The sequence below is a fragment of the Dreissena polymorpha genome, chromosome 16 (assembly GCF_020536995.1).
Source record: "Dreissena polymorpha isolate Duluth1 chromosome 16, UMN_Dpol_1.0, whole genome shotgun sequence".
Lineage (NCBI taxonomy): Eukaryota > Metazoa > Mollusca > Bivalvia > Myida > Dreissenidae > Dreissena > Dreissena polymorpha.
The window spans coordinates 28,225,684-28,248,037 of record NC_068370.1 but is presented as its reverse complement, the minus strand read 5'-3'; the positions used below and the strand labels follow the sequence as shown (position 1 = coordinate 28,248,037).

Below are 22,354 nucleotides of genomic sequence, written 5' to 3'. Positions count from 1 at the left end.
TTTGATTCAACAGAATCCTCCTTTGAATTTCTTGGTCGTTGCATCAGATTTAACTCATGAAACCATATTGGTACTGATAAAACACCAATACCCGTGTACATTTAACTTAATTGTACTAAATGTTATTTATCATAGTCAGCAATACCATACGTTGACTGATGTACCCGACCGTGTAAACTCAAACATCCTTAATGTTATTCATCATAGTCAGAAATATCATACCTTGACTAATGTACCCTTGTAAATTCAATCATCAAAATGTTATTTATCATAGTCAAATATGCCATACCTTGAATAATGTATCCGTTTAAATTCAAACATCCTGAGTGTTATTTTTCATAGTCAGATATACCACACCTTGACTTAATATGTACCTGTGTAAATTCAAACATCCTTAATGTTATTTACCATAGTCTGAAATATCATACCTTGACTGATGTACCCGTGTAAATTCAAACATCCTAAATGCTATTTATCATAGTCAGGAATACCATACCTTGACTAATGTACCCATGTGATTCAAATATCCTAAATGTTAGTTACCATACTCAGAAATACCGTAACTTGACTAATGTACCAGTGTAAATTCAAACATCCGAAATGTTTTTATTTATAGTCAGATATTCCATACCTTGACTCAGATGTACCCGTGTAAACTCAAACATCCCAAATGTTATTTATCATAGTCAGATATACTATACCTTGACAAATAAACCGGTGTTAATTGAAACATTCTAAATGTTATCTACCACTGTAAGGAATGCCATGATACCTTTACTAATGTACCCGTGTAAATTCTTACATTCTAAATGTTATTTATCATAGTCAGATATACCATACCTTGACTAATGTACCCGTTTAAATTCAAACATCCTTAATGTTATTTATCAAAGTCAGGAATACCATACCTTGACTAATTTACAAGTGTAAATTCAAACATCCTAAATGTTATGTACCATAATCAGAAATACCATACCTTTACTTATGTACCGGTGTAAATGTAAACATCCTAAATGTTATTTATCATAGTCATATATACCATGCCTTGCTTTATAAACCTGTGTAAATTCAAACATCCTAAATGCTATTTACCACAGCCAGAAATACCATACCTTAAATAATGTACCATACCTTGACTGATGTTCCTGTGTAAAATTATCCTAAATGCTATTTATCATTGTCAGGAGTACCACACCTTGACTAATGTACCTGTGTAAGTTCAAACATCCTTAATGTTATTTACTATTATAGTCTGGAATACCACACCTTGACTGATGTACCCGTGTAAATTCAAACATCCTAAATGCTATTTATCATAGTCAGGAGTACCATACCTTAACAAATGTACCGGTGTTAAAATTCAAGCATCCTTAATGTAATTTATCATAGTCAGGAAAACCATACTTTGACAAATGTACCGGTGTAAATTCAAACATCCTAAATGTTATTTATCATAGTCAGCAATACCATACGTTGACTAATGTACCCGTGTAAATTCAAAAATCCTAAATGTAATTTATCATAGCCAGCAATACTATACGTTAACTCATGTACCCATGTAAATTTAAACATCTTAAATATTACTTATCATAGTCAGAAATACCATACATTGACCAATGTACCCTTGTAAATTCAAACATCCTTTATGTTATTTATAATAGTCAGATATACCATACCTTGGCTAATATGTCCTGTGTAAATTCAAATATCCTTAATGTTATATCATAGTCAGATATACTATACCTTGACGAATGTACCCGTTTACATTCAAACATCCTAAAAGTATTTATCATAGTCAGGAATACCATACCTTGACTAATATACCCGTGTAAATTCAAACATCCTTAATGTTATTTATAGGGATGCAAGAAGTAAACCGGCTAACCGGTTAACCTTCTGAAACGACCAGTTAATCGTTTACATTTTCGGAAAAGGTTAACCTAGAAAAAAATATTTGATTATGTTGCTTTTTTCATGGAATAATTCGTACTTGTTTACTTTTTTCGTGTGGCATCCTGCCAACTGGCGCTGGCGACTTGTAAGAACAACAGGCCGCACCATTGCCGGTAATAAATAAAATGTCAACAAAGTAATAAAGCAATTAATCAATACCTTTGTGATAACAAATAGGGGGTACGTTTTGATAACTGATACTATTAGTCTTTTGACTCACTAAATTTAACTCGCGAACTGCGGTGAGTGGGATCTACCGGTATTAGCGAAGACGTAATTGCCACGTTTATTGAACTCGCAATAAAAACAGTTGAGACTTTGGACGGCTTATTTTGATGTTTTGTTAACCAATATCCAGCACTGATTGCTCGCGAAAATACCGTGTTTATAAGTAACAATTTTATGAAGAATTGCATTCGTAGTTACAATCTTTACGAGTTAAAAATTAATATCATTGTGATAATGTACGTCCAACAATACGACCATTACTGTCCGATGCAAGTTTTATTTAAGAAAGCAAATTATGAACTAATTAAATTATTAAACATCAAATAGAAATATTTTAAAAATAAACCCATTAAATTTTGTATTCGTGTAATTGCGTAAAATTTGTGCGCTATGGTACGTTTACAAACATACGTAACTATCAGTATTCAAGATCATTATACTTAGTTACATCGCTATTTAATAAATGTACTGATTATATTAAATATTCAACATACATTTCGTTCAAAATTAATTTAATTTGCTTTTGTGTCCTTTATTTTATGCACATTTTTTATTGTAAAATGAAAATCAAACGATACAGCTTCATCTACAAACGCTAAAATGCAAACAACAAAATACATTGTATGCAATTATCGAAAAAGAAGAGGTGCGGATTCGTTGAACACACATAGCCCACTTTACGTCGCATTGAAAGGAAAAAAACATTTCTATATTAAGGCCATTTGAGTTTTAAATATTATAACAGAACGAACAAAGGAATATGCCATTTTTGTGAACGATACGACGCAAACGTAATATAAGCGGCCCAACCAAAAATAAGTTAATAAAACATAAAAATGAACATTGTGTAGTTCTTTAATTTTTTACTCCTATGCATTTACACAGGAAAAATAAAAAAATATATAGCATACATTTACAAAATTATGAAAATAATTTGTATAGTACATTTTATTATCAAACTGGCATGTTATCAACACAAGCGATTTCAAATTTGAAATAACTTTTGTTTCTACGGAGCGGTTCGAGCTGTATGACATTTTTTACGTACTATAAATTATTTAAACTACATAAGGCATTTCGGTAACCGGTTAATAACCGGTTACTGAAAAAGATTAACCAGTTAATTATATTTGTAACCTCTTGTATCCCTAGTTATTTATACCATAATCAGAAATTCCATACCTTGACTAATGTACCGGTGTAAATTCAAACATCCTAAATGTTATTTATCATACTCAGATGTACCGGTGTAAATTCAAACATCCTTAATGCTATTTACTACAGTCAGAAATACTCTACCTTCAATAATGTTCCTGTGTAATTTCAAACATCCTAAATATTATTTACCATAGTCCGGAATACCATACCTTGACTAATGTACACGTGAAAATTCAAACATCCTAAATGTTATTTATCATTGTCAGAAATACTATACCTTGACTAATGTACCTGTGTCAATTCAAACATCCTAAATGTTATTAATCATATGGTCAGAAATACCATACCTTGACTAAAGTACCCGTGTAAATTCAAACATCCTAAATGCTATTTATCATAGTCAGGAGTACCATACCTTGACTTATGTAAATTCAAACATCCTTAATGTTATTTATCATAGTAAGAAATACCATACCTTGACTTATGTACCTGTGTAAATTTAAACATTCTTAATGTTATTTACCATAGTCAGATTTACCATACCTTGAATAATGTACTCGTGTAAATTCAAACATTCTTAATGTTTTCTACCACAGTCAGGAATACCATTCCTCGACTAATGTACCCGTGTAAATTCAAACATCCTAATAATGTAATTTATTATAGTCAGGAATACCATACCTAGCCTTATGTACCTGTATACATTAAAACATCAAAATGTTATTTATCATAGTCAGAAATGCCATACTTAAACTTATGTACCTGTGTAAATTCAAACATCGGTAATGTTATTTACACTGAAAATATATTGGAAATGCAGTAAAACTTGGTTCATTACTATTGTAACTCAAGTTACAATAGTTTTGCACAAAATATATTTATATGAAAATACATGCAAATTAATTTGCAAAACTATTGTATCTTGAGTAACAATAGTGTTGCAATAAAAAGGAAAATATATAACTACTGAGTTTATATGTGCAACACTATTGTATCTATAGATACCATAGTATTGCAATATGACTTTTTGTTTGGATTCAAATATGTTATTGCAACACTAATGTATCTTGAAATACAATAGTGTTGCAATACATTCTTTACATATTTTAGATACAACATTTTTGCAGGATCACTATAAAATTGTACATGTTAATTATATAACTGTGATATTTTTTTTATGGATGCAGGGTATGAAAATATGTACAATTTTAGTGGAAAGTGGTTTTGAGAAAAAATCATAGTTACAATAGTTTTGCGCCAAACCCTCGATATACAATTATGTGAAATAATTATTAAATTTCATTTTAGTTTGATAAATTGAAAAGAAAGACATTATTGTTTGGGAGTTTGAAAATATACATTTTTTATGTGTTTGCACTTTGAAGATTAAAAGTACAGATTTACTTGAAATGTTTATGGAACACAGCCCTGTGTGGTTTGTGAGTGTGAAATGGAAAAGCAGCTAAATTTTCTAGTTTGTGTATATTCTTGTGGGGTTATTTTTTATTTTTAGATTTCAAAATGTACAATCTGGTAAAATAGGAGTATTTTATGTACAGTTATGTATTGGTGAATTCAAACTTTAAAATAGGAGTGTTTTATGTACAGTTATGTATTGGTGAATTCAAACTTTAAAATAGGAGTGTTTTATGTACAGTTATGTATTGGTGAATTCAAACTTTAAAATAGGAGTGTTTTATGTACATTTATGTATTGGTGAATTCAAACTTTCAAAGCTACCTCTAGAGCTTAAAGTATAAATTTAAGTTCTGTTGCAAAATGTAGAATTTTTTAGCTTTAAATTTTTACATTTACTTTGTTCATCATACTGTTACTCATAAAAGCATTGAGTGCTCTCATCGTCATGGATACTAAATAGACTGGTCTCCCTTTATGGAAGCACATGTATTTTGCAGAATAATCTAATGTTAAATTATATTAAATTATATTGTGAATGCTGTCACATTTATAGACACAAAACATAAAATTTACAATTCAAGATGTTGCAAGGTTGTCAACTACACTGTACCATTGCAAATTAATATTAAAACAAATTATTAAAAATTAAAAGATTTGTAAGTTTTCTTTCAAACCTTCTTAATGTTGCACCGGACGCCACCTTCGTTGCGTAATTTTCAAACTTTTTCTGAACTCTGCTCAGTTGAAATCTTTTACAAAGGAGTTAAAAAAATAAGAAGTCTCCGTTATGGCTCAAACAACATGAAAGCAGATCAGGTCAGCTAAGCTATCGGTGTCTCATGTGAGCATCGATGGACCTGTGGCCCTTTTGTTTTGTCTCTTTTATGTTCAGATTTAGTCAGTGTACACGTGCTATGGTTTAGCTCAGTGTTGTATTCTAAATTTAAGAACTGTATTTGACAGATTCTCGTGTATGCAATAATTTATTTTGATGTAAGTTCTGTATGGTATTTAAAGTCAATGTAAAACTCTGTTACTTAATGTGCTTTTTTCTTGTTTTTTGTTTATTATTTTTTTACATTTATTGGATCTGTTAAGTTATATGCAAACTGAGTGCTACGTCATTTGCATAATATTGTATTTTGTTCATTTGACCTAAATGTTTATGTTTGTGTCATTATATTATATTACAAACTCATGTCTCAATCAGAAAACAATTATAGCATGTATGAATTTGCACATTTGCATCACTGTTTAGAAAATGTACATGGCACTTTATGTAAATTGGTAAAATCAAAACAGAAACATATGATATTTTTCTCAAACAAGTAGTTTAAGGTATGCAATTTAGATATTAGGTTCAGTTATAATTAGAATTATATGATTTGAATTCTTGTGCTAACTGCAGATCACTTTATTGTTCATAGGTCTTATTATATATCAGATCCATATCATGTTTAACTTTGCTTCAAAGGTTATTCGGGTTTTTAACCAGGTTTTTAACCAGGTTTTCCGAAGGAAAAAACTGGTTATTAGATTGGCGAATGAGGGCGGGCTGGCTGGCTGGCGGGCTGGCTGGCGGGCTGGCGGAACAAGCTTGTCCGGGCCATAACTATGTCGTTCATTGTCAGATTTTAAAATCATTTGGCAAATTTGTTCACCATCATTGGACGGTGTGTCGCGCAAAATAATTACGTCGATATCTCGAAGGTCAAGGTCACACTTTGAGTTCAAAGGTAAAAAATGGCCATAAATGAGCTTGTCCTGGCCATAACTATGTCATTCATTGTGAGATTTTAAAATCATTTGGCACATTTGTTCACCATCATGGGACGGTGTGTTGCACGAAAGAATCACGTCAATATCTCCAATGTCAAGGTCGCCACGACTAAAAATATATTTTTTTAAAAAACAAACTTACAAAGGGGGTTAATTTTTTTTTTCATTTCAAAAATTCAGTTTGAGTTTTCTCCCTTTATCAGATTTTTTTTCACAATGAAAACCTGGTTTTGTGACAATTTTGTCCCTTGTGTAAATTAATCTAGAAAATGTAACCCAAGGAATTGTGTACAAAGTTGCATGTAAAACATCTTTTTTGTTCATTTATTGTATTTTTATGCCCCCCTTCGAAGAAGAGGAGGTATATTGTTTTGCACATGTCGGTCCGTCCGTCGGTAGGTCGGTCGGTCCGTCCACCAGATGGTTTACGGATGATAACTCAAGAACGCTTAGGCCTAGGATCATGAAAATTCATAGGTACATTGATCATGACTGGCAGATGACCCCTATTGATTTTCAGGTCACTAGGTCAAAGGTCAAGGTCACAGTGACTCGAAATAGTAAAATGGTTTCCGGATGATAACCCAAGAATGCTTACGCCCAAGACCATGAAACTTCATAGGTACATTGATCATGACTAGCAAATAACCCCTATTGATTTTCCGGTCACTAGGTCAAAGGTCAAGGTCACAGTGACTCTAAGCAGTAAAATGGTTTCCGGATGATAACTCAAGAATGCTTACGCCTTGGATCATGAAACTTCATAGGAACATTGATCATGACTGGCAGATGAACCTTGTTGATTTTCAGGTCACTAGGTCAAAGGTCAAGGTCACAGTGACTCAAAACAGTAAAATGGTTTCATGATGATAACTCAAGAATGCTTACACCTAGGATCATGAAACTTCATAGGTACATTGATAATGACTGGCAGATGACCCCTATTGATTTTCTGGTCACTAGGTCAAAGGACAAGGTCACAGTGACTCGAAATAGTAAAATGGTTTCCAGATGATAACCCAAAAATGCTTAAGCCTAGGATCATGAAACTTCATAGGTACATTGATCATGACTGGCAGATGACCCCTATTCATTTTCAGGTCACTTGGTCAAAGGTCAAGGTCACAGTGACAAAAAACGTATTCACACAATGGCTGCCACTACAACTGACAGCCCATATGGGGGGCATGCATGTTTTACAAACAGCCCTTGTTGGAAATCGACATAGGACAAGAATAACAATGCACTGTAACTCCAATATATCGCGGTCCGGTATATCGCGCTTTCCAATATATAGTGAATCAGCCGTGGACCCCATTTTTTTCACCCACTATAATGTTCTTTGTAATGAGACATTCATAAATTTAGATTGTTTGCCTTCTTTGTGTATCACATTCATGCTTGTGTAATGCAACAAACAAAACCCAACTTGCTCAACATCAAAGATAACATATGTGCGTCACCTTTCACAACGGTATTGAATTTGCTTTGAAGTGACATTATGCCAGCTGTCAACCACTTTCCTATTGGTAATTAATTTGTATCATTTGAAATTGCCAAACTATGCTAATCCATACATATACATGCATGAATGACCTGACAAGTTATATCGTGCGCCTGATATATCATGATCTTTGGACCCTGCGAACCGCGATAAAATGGAGTTGCAGTGTATTTGGTGTTGGTGATAATTGTTAAATAAACAAGATTTGAGTTTAAGATACACATAAAAAGTGTTTTGTGTGTGTACAAGATCAGGTTTATGTAACACTTTATATTGGCACCCTACTGACCCATTGAAGCATAACTTGCAACACCCAGGATGTGGAATTATTTATGAAGACCTTTATAGGAAAAAAATCCTATATTGCAATACAAATTGTAAAAGGATGTATATTTGGTATGTAAATTTGTATTGCAGTTCTCAACAAACTTATTTCAAAAAACAACTTAAGGGTAAAAAATAAGTAACATCTTAGTGCTTAATTATGCTCCCCCAAAAATTTTGGGGGAGCATATAGTCGCTGCTTCGTATGTCCGTGCGTGTGTCCGTCCGTGCAAAATTTTTGTCTGGGCTATTTCTCAGCAATTAATGACCGGAATTCAATTAAACTTTATGGGAAGCTTCACTACCAAGAGGAGATGTGCATATAATCAGCTGGTTCTGGTCGGATGATTTTTCACAGAGTTATGGCCCTTTGAAATTTTCTATAAACTGTACATATAGTGCAATTCTTGTCCGGGCTATTTCTCCCCAACTACTGACTGGAATTCAATGAAGCTTTATCGGAAGCTTAACTACCTTGTGGAGATGCACATGTTATTTGTGGGTTCTGGTTAAATGATTTATTTTGAGAGTTATGGCCCTTTGAAATTTCTAAGTTGCTAAACCATCCATCGTATTATTTTGTCCAAAGTTATGCCCCTCAAGATGTTTCCTATTATCTGAATAAAAGTGCAATATTGTGACAAAAAACTTTGAGGGGCATCACCCGTCTCTGACGGTTTCTTGTTAGCTCATCTATTTTTTGAAAAAAAATTATGAGCTATTGTCATCACCTTGGCGTCGGCGTCGGCGTCTGCGTCGGCGTCGGCGTCGGCGTCCGGTTAAGTTTCGCGTTTAGGTCCACTTTTCTCAGAAAGTATCAATGCTATTGCATTCAAACTTGGTACACTTACTTACTATCATGAGGGGACTGGGCAGGCAAAGTTAGATAACTCTGGCGTGCATTTTGACTGAATTATGTGCCCTTTTTATACTTAGAAAATTGAAAATTTTGGTTAAGTTTTGCGTTTAGGTCCACTTTTTTCAGAAAGTATCAATGCTATTGCATTCAAACTTGGTACACTTACTTACTATCATGAGGGGACTGGGCACGCAAAGTTAGATAACTCTGGCGTGCATTTTGACAGAATTATGTGCCCTTTTTATACTTAGAAAATTGAAAATTTTGGTTAAGTTTTGTGTTAAGGTCCATTTTATTCCTTAAGTATCAAAGCTATTGCTTTCATACTTGCAACACTTACTAACTACCGTAAGGGGACTGTGCAGGCAAAGTTATGTAACTCTGACTGGCATTTGGACGGAATTATGGGCCCTTTATACTTAGAAAATTGAAAGTTATGTTAAGTTTTGTGTTTTGGTCCACTTTACCCCTAAAGTATCATAGATATTGCTATCATACTTGGAACACTCGCAAACTATCATAAGGGTACAGTAAAAGGACAAGTTGCATAACTCTGGATGTCATTTTTACGGAATTATGGCCCTTTTTTGACTTAGTAACTTTGAATATATGGTTAAATTTTGTGTTTCGATCCACTTTACTTCTTAAGTATCAAGGCTATTGCTTTCAAACTTCAAATACTTTCATGCTATCATGAGGTTACTGTACCTGGCAAGTTGAATTTTACCTTGACCTTTGAATGACCTTGACTCTCAAGGTCAAATTATTAAATTTCTCTAAAATTGTCATAACTTCTTTATTTATGATTAGATTTGATTGATACTTTGACAAAACTACTCTTACCTGACATACCACACTAGACTCCACCCAAACCATCGCCCGTGCCCCCCCCCCCCCCACAACCCCCCCCCCTATTTTTTTTTTTTTTTTTTTTTTTTTTTTTTTTTTTTAAGATCATCTCACAAATGACCACCACACCCTCACACTATACCCCCCCCCCCACCCCACCCCCTCCCCAATTTTTTTTTTAAACGGTTAAAAAACCAAACTATTTATTTTGATTATTTTATGTTTGAAATACCGTCCAACCATCGCACCCAAGAATCCCCCCCCCACCCCCCCTCCCCCCACCCGAATCCCCCCCCCCCCCCCCTATTTTTTTTTTTTTTTTTTAAGATCATCTCACAAATTACCACCACACCCTCACACTATACCCCCCACCTCACCCCCCCCCCCCCATTTTTTTTTATGAAACGGTTAAATAACACAAATATTTATTTTTATTATTTTATGTTTGAAATACCGTCCAACCATCGCACCCAAGAATCCCCCCCCCCCACCCCCCCCCCCCCCCCGATTTTTTTTTTCCTTTTTTTCGCATTTTTGGAAGAAAATGTAATAAATGTCCACACCCCCACACAATGCACCGCTCTTCACTCAACCCCTCCCTCCTTTGTGATTGAAAATGAGAGTCCCTTCACCTTTAAAAAGAAAATAGATGAGCGGTCTGCACCCGCAAGGCGGTGCTCTTGTTTTTTTAATTGATACAACTTTGTTACATTATTACTACATGCCGCGTCAAGTGGGGTGGGGTTTAGGTATCAAAACTACTTTGATAAGGTCTAGTTGAGTCATGGGAGTAAATATTCATCACAATATTTGCACATCCTAGTCTTTTGTACAGTCAAGATAGACTATTCATTTGTACATATATTCAATTGTGTGGAAATTGGTAGTTCTAACCCAGTGAGAATGAAAGCTTAAAGCCCTTCTTTCGCCAGAAAACTATGGCATATTGATTTATTTGTAGAGCTTGGTGTGAAAATAATTTCTTGGTACAGCAAAGATATAGCATTATTTATTTCCTGTAATTTCAAATGAATTGTAACATAAGAATAATCCCTTCCATTTGCTTATGTTAATTATATCAGTAATCTATGAATTTCATAGGCAAATGTTCATCACTATAAGTACAAGTGTTTTCATGGTGAAGGAAAGTCATCATTACTATAATAGTGTTGTTTTTTGCAATTTTTCATTACGAAATGTTTGCTCTGGTTGTTACAGCTCTAAAGTTGATTGAAGATTTTGTAAGCATATCTTGTGCATGAACTGTTTTATGCAGTTTTATACCAGATTTTACTACTTTAAGTTTAATAAAGAATGTCAGATTTAAAAGAATAAAGTTTACAAATCCTGTCTGTCTCTTGTTTCATGTTTGGACTGGTTTGGTGATTTTGTGGGTCTTATTTGATGTCTCAGGTGAGCTTTTGTGACCGGTCTTTGTCCGTCGTACGTACATCCGTCCGTCCGTTAACATTTGTTCGTAAATACTCTATAGGCCACATTTATTGTCCGATCTTCATGAAACTTGGCCAGAAGCTTTGTGCCAATTAAATCTCAGTAGAGTTCGAAACTGGGTCAAAAACTAGGTTTATAGGTCAAAAAAAGGAAAAAACTTGAAAACACTGTAGAAGTCACATTTCATGCCCAATCTTCATGTAACTTTGTCAAAATGTTTGTCTTAATAATATGTTGGTTAAATTCAAAAGTGGTTCTGGTCCGTTAAAAGACATGGCCGCCAGTGGGCGGGGCAGTTTTCCTTATTTGGCTACAAAGAAACCTTGTAAACACTCTGGAAGTCACATTTTTTGCCCAATCATCAAGAAACTTGGTCAAAACATTGCTTTTATTGATTTCTCAGACGAGTTTGAAAATGGTCCAGATCGGTGAAAAAACATGGCCGCCAGTGGTCGGGGCATTTTTCTCAATATGTATATAGTGTAAACATGTCAACACTCTAGAGTCACATTTTTGGCCCAATTTTCATGAAATTTTTTCAGAACTTTTGTTTCCTAGATACGTGAGTTAAGTTTGAAAATGGTTCCAGTCCGTTAAAAAACATAGTTGCCAGGGGGGCGGCGCAGTTTTCCTTATATTTATATAGTAAAAAGGCTAGTAAACAATCATGAATTAAGGTCATGTAACATGCGAGACAACTCTTCTAAATATTGCATTTAAGTTTACAGTAGTTACTCCCCTTTGATTATTAATGTTTTCATAATAATACAGTGTAGATTTGTGTATCATTTATGTGTTAACTGTTATTGGAGGTTGGATGTTTTTTTTAGCTCACCTGATTGCTCAGGGGATCTTTTGTGACCGGTGTTTGTCCGTGGTTCGTCTGTCCGTTCACATTTGTTCATAAACACTCTAGAGGCCACATTTATTGTCCAATCTTCATGAAACTTGGTCAGAAGATTTGTCCCAATGATATCTCGATCGAGTTCGAAACTGGGTCATGCTGGGTCAAAAACTAGGTAAATAAAAGCTTGTAAACACTGTAGAAGTAACATTTAATGCCCAATCTTCATGTAATTTTGTCAAAATGTTTGTCTTACTGATATGTTGGTTGAGTTAAAAAGTGGTTCCGGTCCGTTGAAAAACATGGCCGCCAGTGGGCGGGGCAGTTTTCCTTACATGGCTATAGAGAAACCTTGTAAACACTCTAGAAGTCACAATTTTGGCCCAATCATCATGAAAGTTTATCAAAACATTGGTTTTATTGATATGTTGGACGAGTTAGAAAATGGTCCAGATCGGTGAAAAAACATGGCTGCCAGTGGGCGGGTCATTTTTCTCTATTGGTTATATATATATCTCAGATAAGTTTTCAAATGGTCCCGATGGGTCAATAAACATGGCTGCCAGGGGGTGCGGCAGTTTTCCTTATGTGACTATATAGAGAGAAACCTTGTGATGGAACACTATGGAAGTCACATATTTTGCCTAATCATCATGAAACTTATTCAATACATTGGTTTTATTGATTTCTTGGACAAGTTGGAAAATGGCTCAGATCGGTGAAACACACTTTTTAGCTCACCTGATTGCTAAGGTGAGGTTTTAGGATTGGTCTTTGTCCGCTGTCTGTCAGTCCACATTTAGTTTGTAAACACTCTAGCATTCACATTTCTCAAGCATTCTTTATCAAAGTTGCTGAAAGATCTCAGTCAAGTTTGATGATAGCTCACCATTTAAAATCTTACAAAAACAAAAACACTCCCTACGCCAGAGTTTTGGTTCAATAATGATGAAACTTGACCAGGATGTTTGTCTGGTCAATATCTAGGTCAAGTTGTCCGACATATCAATAAAACCAATGTTTTGATTAACTGATGATTGGGCCAAAGTTGTGACTTCTAGAGTGTTTACAAGGTTTCTCTAGAGCCATATAATGAAAACTGCCCCGCCCACTGGCGGCCATGTTTTTCAACGGACCGGAACCACTTTTGAACTCAACCAACATATCATTTAGACAGACATTTAGACAAAGTTACATGAAGATTGGGCATTAAATGTGACTTCTACAGTGTTTACAAGCTTTTTCTTTTTTTTTGACCAGTGACCTAGTTTTTGACCCAGCATGACCCAGTTTCGAACTCGATTGAGATATCATTGGGACAAATTTTCTGACCAAGTTTCATGAAGATCTGACAATAAATGTGGCCTCTAGAGTATTTACGAACAAATGTGGATGGACGACGGACAAAGACCGGTCACAAATGCTCCCTTGAGCAATCAGGTGAGCTACAAAAAACATCCAACCTGGAATGACAATTAACACATAAATGATACACAAATCTACACTGTATTATTATGAAAACATTAATAATCAAAGGGGAGTAACTACTGTAAACTTAAATGCAAATTTTAGAAGAGTTGTCTCGCATGTTACATGTACATGACATTAATTCATGATTGTTTAACAAGCCTTTTTACTATATAAATATGAGGAAAACTGCCCCGTCCCCCTGGCAACCATGTTTTTCAACGGACCTGAACCATTTTCAAACTTAACTCGCATATCTAGGAAACAAAAGTTCTGACAAAATTTTATGAAAGTTGGGCCAAAAATGTGACTTCTAGAGTGTTGACATGTTTTCACTATATACATATAGAGAAAAATGCCCTGCCCACTGGCGGCCATGTTTTTTCACCGATATGGACCATTTTCGAACTCGTCCGAGAAATCAATAAAACCTATGTTTTGACCAACTTTCATGATGATTGGGCGAAAATTGTGACTCCAGTTTTTACAATGTTTCTCTATAGCCTAATAAGGAAAACTGCCCCGCCCACTGGCGACCATGTTTTTCAACAGACCGGAACCACTTTTGAACTTAACCAACATATCATTAGGACAAACATTTTGACATAGTTACATGAAGATTCGGCATGAAATGTGACTTTTACAGTGTTTACAAGTTTGTTCTTTTTTTTACCTAGTTTTTGACCTGGCACGACCCAGTTTCGAACTCGACCGAGATTTAATTGGGACGAAGCTTCTGACCAAGTTTCATGAAGATCGCACAATAAATGTGGCCTCTAAGTGTTTACGAACAAATGTTAACGGACGGACGGACGACGGACAAAGACCGGTCACAAAAGCTCACCTGAGCAATCACGTGAGCTAAAAATCAACATAAATTAGCTTCTCTTGTTTTGTGAAGACAGCATGCAAAATATTCTGTGTCATTGCAGCATGTGGGGGTAACGTCATGTCTGTGACAAAGCTCTAGTTATATAATTTTATTTTTTTGAAAACCTGGTTTTGTGACAATTTTCCCATTGTTCTTAAACTCTAAGAGATTTACCTGATTTTTGGCGTGTCAGTCTATTGATGTTACTTGTAGACCAAGTTCAAGATTTATTGCGTTCTATTGATTTTAAAGACGTTACGGGCCTTGGACTTCACAATTTTCTCTTAAATAGCTGCTGTGCGGCTTCAAAGTTCAGTACAGGGCATTGGGTCTCACATACACAGCTCTTGTTTTGTAACATGCCTTTAGCTGATCTTACTATACTATTGACAACAAGCAACTAGATGCCCGTCTGAATATGTTGAGACCATGGTTCATACTTCTTGTTATTCTTCAACAAGCTGCTCGATGCACGTGATTTACTTTTGGCCTTTAGTGTGAGATTGGCCCCATGCCATTTCCACAGAAAAGATTCTACTCATTGCACAAAATGGTAGCTTGAGCTGAAAAGATCATTTGTGTTCAAGTTTTGTATATATTGGACATTTTTCTGAAGTTTTTGGACAATCCTCAAGAAAATGTACACAAATGTTTCTTGGCTGTTCATCTACCACACACATGCAAATTGCTGCGCATTACTGCAAACGATGACCACCATAGCTAGAAATAGAAATATATCAACAAGCAAGTTTCTTATGATCTTGTACCCTCATTGGCAACTTAGAAATCCGGCTTAAATGATGTTATACAAATTTTTCTCTTGCTTGTGAATGATAAGTAAACAGTCTGGACAAGCTTTTTGTGGTAAATTTAACCTTTGACCTTCAATTAAACCTTCAATTAAACTTAACCTTTGAGGTATGGAGATGGAGGCTACACCCAACACATCTTTTAATAGTGGACATTTGTGATAAGTTTTTTTATAAATCGCATGATGAATGACAAAAGTAACAGTCCAGACAATCAAAATATTGACCTTTGACCTCTAAATCTGACCTTGACGTTTCAGGTATGAAGACAAGAGTACAAACGTCTCTCCCCCGTGGTCATGTGTGGAAAGTTGTATTGATGCATGAAACAGGAAAAGCTTTTATAAGGACAAATTTGACCTTAAACCTATTACTACGAGAAAATACGAATGGGATAATGAACAAATCAAAAACAAAATATGGCGAATAAGTAACTAGTAACTTTATTGCATAACAGTTAACATCTGTATCTACCTACACAGAGATCACATACACTTGAGGCCTGTTGTTTGCAAACCAAGCTTAATGCACAAGCGCACAGCGTCCTCTCGGATTAACCTGTGCAGTTAGGACTGATTTCTGCCTATATGTAATTAGTGCTTAGAGGAGATATCCATAACGAGTTAGAATTAACCACTATCAGTCTGTGAGGACTGGTATTCTAGCACAATTCTTTCTTCAAATGCATTAAGCCCCATTTTACCATGACAGGCCTCAAACCTTAAACAAACAGGTATTTCATAAACATCAAACTCCTTAAAATTACATTTGAAATAACAACCAATCTATATGCTTTTGATTGGAAGAAACATAGGCTTTATTTTATGAGCTGGGACTTCTGTCTTCATGAGCAGAGTTTTAACATTTTTACATTTCATAACAGATAAATCAACAAGCAATGTTGTAAAAAAGCAAATTTTTTATAAAAATAATAATGCAAATGAAAATTGCAAAATGAATCTTTAACATTCCTCAATAAAAAATACATGTTCAACACCAAAAAGGTAAGCTTTAAATTTACAGAAAGTACAGAGGTAAAAATTTAATATTTACAATCAGACATCGTTATAAGTAAAACAGAAGCTTGCACAAATATATTGTTGAAATAATTAGTTGATGATAAATAGTTTACCTTGCAATATAATGTTCAAGTTTACTAAGCAAGTTGAAAAAAATGTATCTTTTATATGTTTACAGCGCAAATTGCTTTCATTTGAACAATATTTAAACCTAACAAAGGAAAAAAATAGTTTTAAATAAAAGATTTTACATTTCATAATTTTGTTTGTGGAAATATTGACAAGATATAAAGATATTTACATATACCTGAGAAATAGGTTTTGAAATAAGTGTACATAATGATGATTACCTCATCTTGTTTGAGAAACTGAATATTACTTGAAGAGAACCAGAAAAAAGTAACAGAAAAACTATAACAATAGGTGCCATAGATATGCAATTATAAAAGGAATACAATGATTGTCAATTAGCTTTTTTTTCTTCAGTTTTCTTTTAATCAAAATCTTAAATTAAGAAAAGAATATCGAAATGGTGTCCATGTAAAAAGCAAATTGTGCGGATTTACTCAATATCTAATGAGGTAGACAAAATCATTGACACAAAACGTTACATTCTGTTATAATGCCAGATGAATATAAGTAATGAACTGAACATCAATAAAGAAGAACAAATCTTCTCCAATACAAAAGTGCTAATAATAAAAAACTTTCCATTTACTTCCCTTTATCTTAACTTGCCTCCTTTAGTTTATAACTGAATTTGGCTAAGGATTTTAATCTTGAACATTTCCCATTTAAATGAATGCAAACACTGTTTTAAAAAAGTAAAAATTAATGAGCACAGAGTAATTATTTAAATAATCAAGAATAATCAATCTAGTAAAATATTTTATTTTCACACATACACTTCAACACCGTTATTTCGAACACTGATAATCCGAAGTCAACGTTATTTCAAAGTATTGTTCGGGTCCCGATTTTGGTTCTCTTTGTTCAATGTAAAATTTCATTGCTAATCCGAAATTCGTTAAACCGAAGAAATCGTTAATTCGAAGTGATTCTGTCTGCCACAACACTATAATTTGCACCTAATTATCAATCTTTAATCCGAAGTCAAAACTGCAAAACACTAAGCGTAATTTTACACCTTTTGTCGTCTGCGCGTAGCGTGTTAATTTTATAATGTCGTCAAAACAATGACAACGAGGCCGCAAACACAAGAATGAACATGATATCCAATCAACATGTGACCACATGCATCAACGACGTAAGGCAGTTCCGCGAGCAAAACACGGGCGGAAGTGAGTTCTTCAATGTCCTTGACAAATTGGAGAAATATGTTTCACGCGTCCAGTTTAGTGCTGCTAACGACGGTGTTCAGAGAGATATTGCGTCTTATTTAAAAAAATGTTAATTCATTTCCGAAAATGTATTAATATGTATTTATATGTTTGATAATTTGTGCTATTCGTTATATTTTATATGTTCTGATAATTTGTGCTATTCATTATATTTGATATGTTCTGTAATTAGAGAAAGAAAAAAAAAAGAAAAAAAAAAGAATCGTTTTATTCATCCGTTTGTTACAAGTAGAAATCTATTGCTATCTGACTAGTTTTGCGTTTTTAAGTAAAACAATTATTAATAGTAGCGTGTAACCGAACCATGCGAATTCCACAACGTTGTGTTTTTACAAAATCAAAGAAGTCTTCTGTCAAATGTTTATTTCGAATTATCGTTAATCCGAAGTTTTTAAACGGTCCCGATGACTTCCAAATAACGGTGTTGAAGTGCATTGTAAAATATGCCAAAGAAATTTAGTATGAGAAGAGCAGCATGGTGTTTTGCACAATAATTGAAATGCCCCATAATTCAGAATGAAATCATAATAAGTTGCAGCACTTGGAAGTATACCTAGTGCATAAAAGCAACATACATGAAAAAATGATTAACCGTTTCATGAATAGAAACGTAACAAAGTTTCGAAATTATTTCTCTGCTTTGATTGCACTAACCATTCCGACTATTCATCTACATAACACATCATTAAGAACACAATACCAATGAAGTAACAATATGACCAAAACACTCAACACCTGTAATATCAATATGTCATTTGAAATTTGCATTATATAAGGAACATGAATAATAGAAAATGATATGATAAAAACACGCAATTTTTGATCATCTAACACTTAATTTTGTGATGTATAAAATGCGGCACACTATGCACCAACAGATATATTTCACTTTTCATTTATAAGTGAAATAACCTTCACCTGGCATTAATGATCCCCTACACATATTTTTTTGTTTGTAATACATTTTTAAAATTTATTAAAATCTCAGAAACACATTAATTTATATCATTTTTATGGAAAAACTGCCTTTTAATAATGTGTATCTCTCAATACAGATTGAATATATATTAAGTTTCATATATCACACGTAGGAAATTTCACTATAGTTTTTAATACATAAAACCATAAATACTGGTAATAACAATAAATTTTATAATTCAATAACATCTTTGGCTTTTGTAATTTTACCCCCAACATATAAAAAAAATAATACATTGACACTAACATAAAACAAAATGCTTGACATATCACAGAAATAATTAACAATTTGTCTTACTCAACACCAAGTGCATTTAATATAAAATCTTCACTTGTTGATAATTATTTGAATTAAATCTTCTCCAGCAATAATAACGTGCATCAGTTGAACAAGTGCAGGCATTTTGTTTTCATTTATCAGGTAGCCAGTATGCAACATTTAAAATAGCAGAATGGACAATTTAGACAAATATACTCAACAAACTAAAATCAAATGTTCACATTTGTTAAAATTTTCAAAACATCTTAAATATACGGGAAATGTTTTTTATATATTTATCACACGATTTTTAATACAAATGTACACATTAAATGCAAAAAAAATCACAATAGTATTCAGATCTAGCAAAAGGAGATTTACAAGTATTAAAATTTAACTAACAAAAAAGTATACATTTCAATTTTCTTGGCAGCCATCATTATAAATTATTTAATAAGTTTTTAAAAGTTTTGTTAATAGATAGTCCTTTTTTGCTTACAACAACAAATGTGTCAGATCTTGGGTTTAAAAAGATAAAAGTGAAAATGAAAAAATGAGCTATTGTAAAGAATGGACATGAGCAACAGGATTATAAAACATTGTGTTTAAAGTTGTGCAGCGCAAGGTTTGTGCTGAATTATGATATAGTCTCTAAACAAACGAAAATATGTAGTATAGTGTAACACAATATTATTCTTATATTGAGCAAAGTGAATGTTATATGGATATGAGGACAACTTTACAACTTGGGAAACTATATTAAGCAAAAGGTAGAAATGCTGCTCCCGTAACTACGGAATATTTGCGTCTAAGGGAAAATATACTTTCAATTAAAAAATCAAATACGTTAAAATACTAAGAACACATTTTTTTCTAAGATCAATATTAACAAATTCCTTGAAAAACTAAAAACCTATTTGTACGGTCTGAAATACATCATAATCAAACAGAGGAAGGACATGCTTGCATGAAACAAAAATGATATGACTTGGAATTATATTAAATAAATAACAACAAGGGACAAAATTGTCACAAAACCAGGTTTTCATTGTGAAAAAAAAATCTGATAAAGGGAGAAAACTCAAACTGAACTTTTGAAATGACCAAAAAAAATTAACCCCCTCTGTAAGTTTTTTTTTTTTTTTTAAATCTATTTTTAGTCGTGGCGACCTTGACATTGGAGATATTGACGTGATTCTTTCGTGGGACACACCGTCCCATGATGGTGAACAAATGTGCCAAATGATTTTAAAATCTCACAATGAATGACATAGTTATGGCCAGGACAAGCTCATTTATGGCCATTTTTGACCTTTGAACTCAAAGTGTGACCTTGACCTTGGAGATATCGACGTAATTATTTCGCCCGACACACCATCCAATGATGGTGAACAAATGTGCCAAATGATTTTAAAATCTGACGATGAACAACATAGTTATGGCTCGGACAAGCTCATTTATGGCCATTTTTGACCTTTGAACTCAAAGTGTGACCTTGACCTTGGAGATATCGACTTAATTATTTCGCGCGACACACCATCCAATGATGGTGAACAAATGTGCCAAATGATTTTAAAATCTGACAATGAACGACATAGTTATGGCCCGGACAAGCTTATTCCGCCAGCCCGCCAGCCAGCCCGCCAGCCAGCCAGCCAGCCAGCCAGCCAGCCCGCCCGCATTCGCCAATCTAATAACCAGTTTTTTCCTTCGGAAAACCTGGTTAAAAATATGCGCTTTCCAGATGATTTCAAAATTCTTCAGATCTGAAGCAATCATATCTTTTTATTATCAATATACAAATAACTAGGGGAAAATATACAACTGATTACACATCAATTTACACATAATATTTTTGTACATATTAAAAAATTGCACCAAAATACATGACAAACACGGTATATTTAGAGAACATACTCTATAAAAATATGTTTAACTACATTTTAAACAAGCTGTTTTTTTATCATTTATAGATATCAACAAGATTTAATACCAAAAAATAAAATTAATTTTGTTCCTGATTTTGTAACCTTGAAAATACAATTTTTAAACTGCTGAAGAACTATCCTTCCCAATCACACTGAAGTTTCCATTACTTCCAATACAGAACATGGACATTCTTCAAGGATAGTTGTATTTGTCAATGTCTCTCTACGCACACCCCATGGGTCCAACATATCACTTTCTGATCCACTATCATGTTCATCAAATGACACCTTTGATTCTGAGGGACTCATTACCAAGTCGTTGTTATTGTTATTCAGGATATCTTTGGCACTATCAGAAGCATAGTTCAAGTTAGGGTACACAGAATAATTTGCAACAGGACTTATACCCCCGTTATCCCCTGTTTCATCGATAGACTGCTGACGTGAATTTGCGTAACTGTTACAAAGAGAATAACTATCCCCACGTCGACTAATCCGAGTTTCGAAATTAGAAAATCTCCTCGGTTTACCGACTTGAAAGTTATTATTATCACTTTCAACAGAACCTTCCCGTGAGCAGCCTTCATACGGGCTGCCTGTGTCATACATTTCAAACGCCAATTTCTGAGCAACGGCCTCAGGAAAAAACACACTCTTCGACCGCGTGCTGTACGCCGAGAAAGAGTACCTGTTGGGATTCAGCGACGGTCGCTTGCTGTTTGAGCCATGGATAGATTCCTGATGCAGCCTCTCCGCTGCCTTGCGTAGCAGAACTGGTGAAGACGGGAGGGACTGACTCTTGCGTGGCGTGGACGACCGCCTGACAGGGACAGACCCGTTCTGATTGGGCGTGCACGGGGGCGTGGAGGGCGAAGACGGGGAGGGTAACTCAAACAGAACCGAGTCCACATCACCAAAAGACTTGCCCAGCATTTTACAGCCTTCCCTGAAGCCTGCCATGTCTGCAAATGGGTTGGAGATGGAAGGTTGATAAAACGGGTCGTCTCTGCTCATTGCCTCGCCCACTAGACTTGGGCTGCAGGTGACATCAGCGGGGCTGATGCCATCATCAAATGCTTCATCCTCATAGTCTTCATCACCGTTCACCTGCAGAATGTTGTCTTCCGATCGGGATCTTTTGTAACTTGTACCGTCTGAAAAATGAGAAAAAAATATGTATTTTTTTATAAAACATAATGTAAATTTAAGATTTTAACAAACAACATTGGGTCCAGACTTTTCATTATCAAAACCATGCGAAAATAACATAATATTTAGTGTTTTTCCCAGGCC

At 34.3% G+C, this 22,354-nt stretch overlaps 1 protein-coding gene and 2 long non-coding RNA genes across 4 annotated transcripts in view; 1 reads left to right on the top strand and 2 right to left on the bottom strand.

The window, feature by feature from the left end:
- On the bottom strand, positions 1 to 707 carry LOC127861572 (uncharacterized). The gene is made up of 2 exons (XR_008040270.1): positions 443 to 707; positions 1 to 374 (listed from the first exon to the last, which is right to left on the bottom strand). It is a non-coding gene; the product is annotated as an uncharacterized LOC127861572 (long non-coding RNA).
- A 3,906-nt stretch (positions 708 to 4,613) lies between these two features.
- On the top strand, positions 4,614 to 8,166 carry LOC127861560 (uncharacterized). Its single transcript, XR_008040256.1, has 2 exons — positions 4,614 to 7,368; positions 7,514 to 8,166. It is a non-coding gene; the product is annotated as an uncharacterized LOC127861560 (long non-coding RNA).
- Positions 8,167 to 15,943: 7,777 nt separating this feature from the next.
- LOC127862668 (dual specificity testis-specific protein kinase 2-like) overlaps positions 15,944 to 22,354 on the bottom strand; it is a 55,350-nt gene continuing 48,939 nt past the window's right edge. Inside the window, exons 10-11 of one of the 2 annotated variants that reach the window (XR_008040729.1) lie at positions 20,634 to 22,215; positions 15,944 to 20,471 (exon numbers count right to left, since the gene is read on the bottom strand). Coding sequence is in view for 1 of the 2 variants with exons in the window: in XM_052401878.1 (XP_052257838.1) it covers positions 21,209 to 22,215 (1,007 nt within the window). In the remaining variant the exon portion in view is untranslated. Of the gene's footprint in view, positions 22,216 to 22,354 lie in introns of both variants that reach the window. The other variant, XM_052401878.1, reaches the window with a different exon arrangement.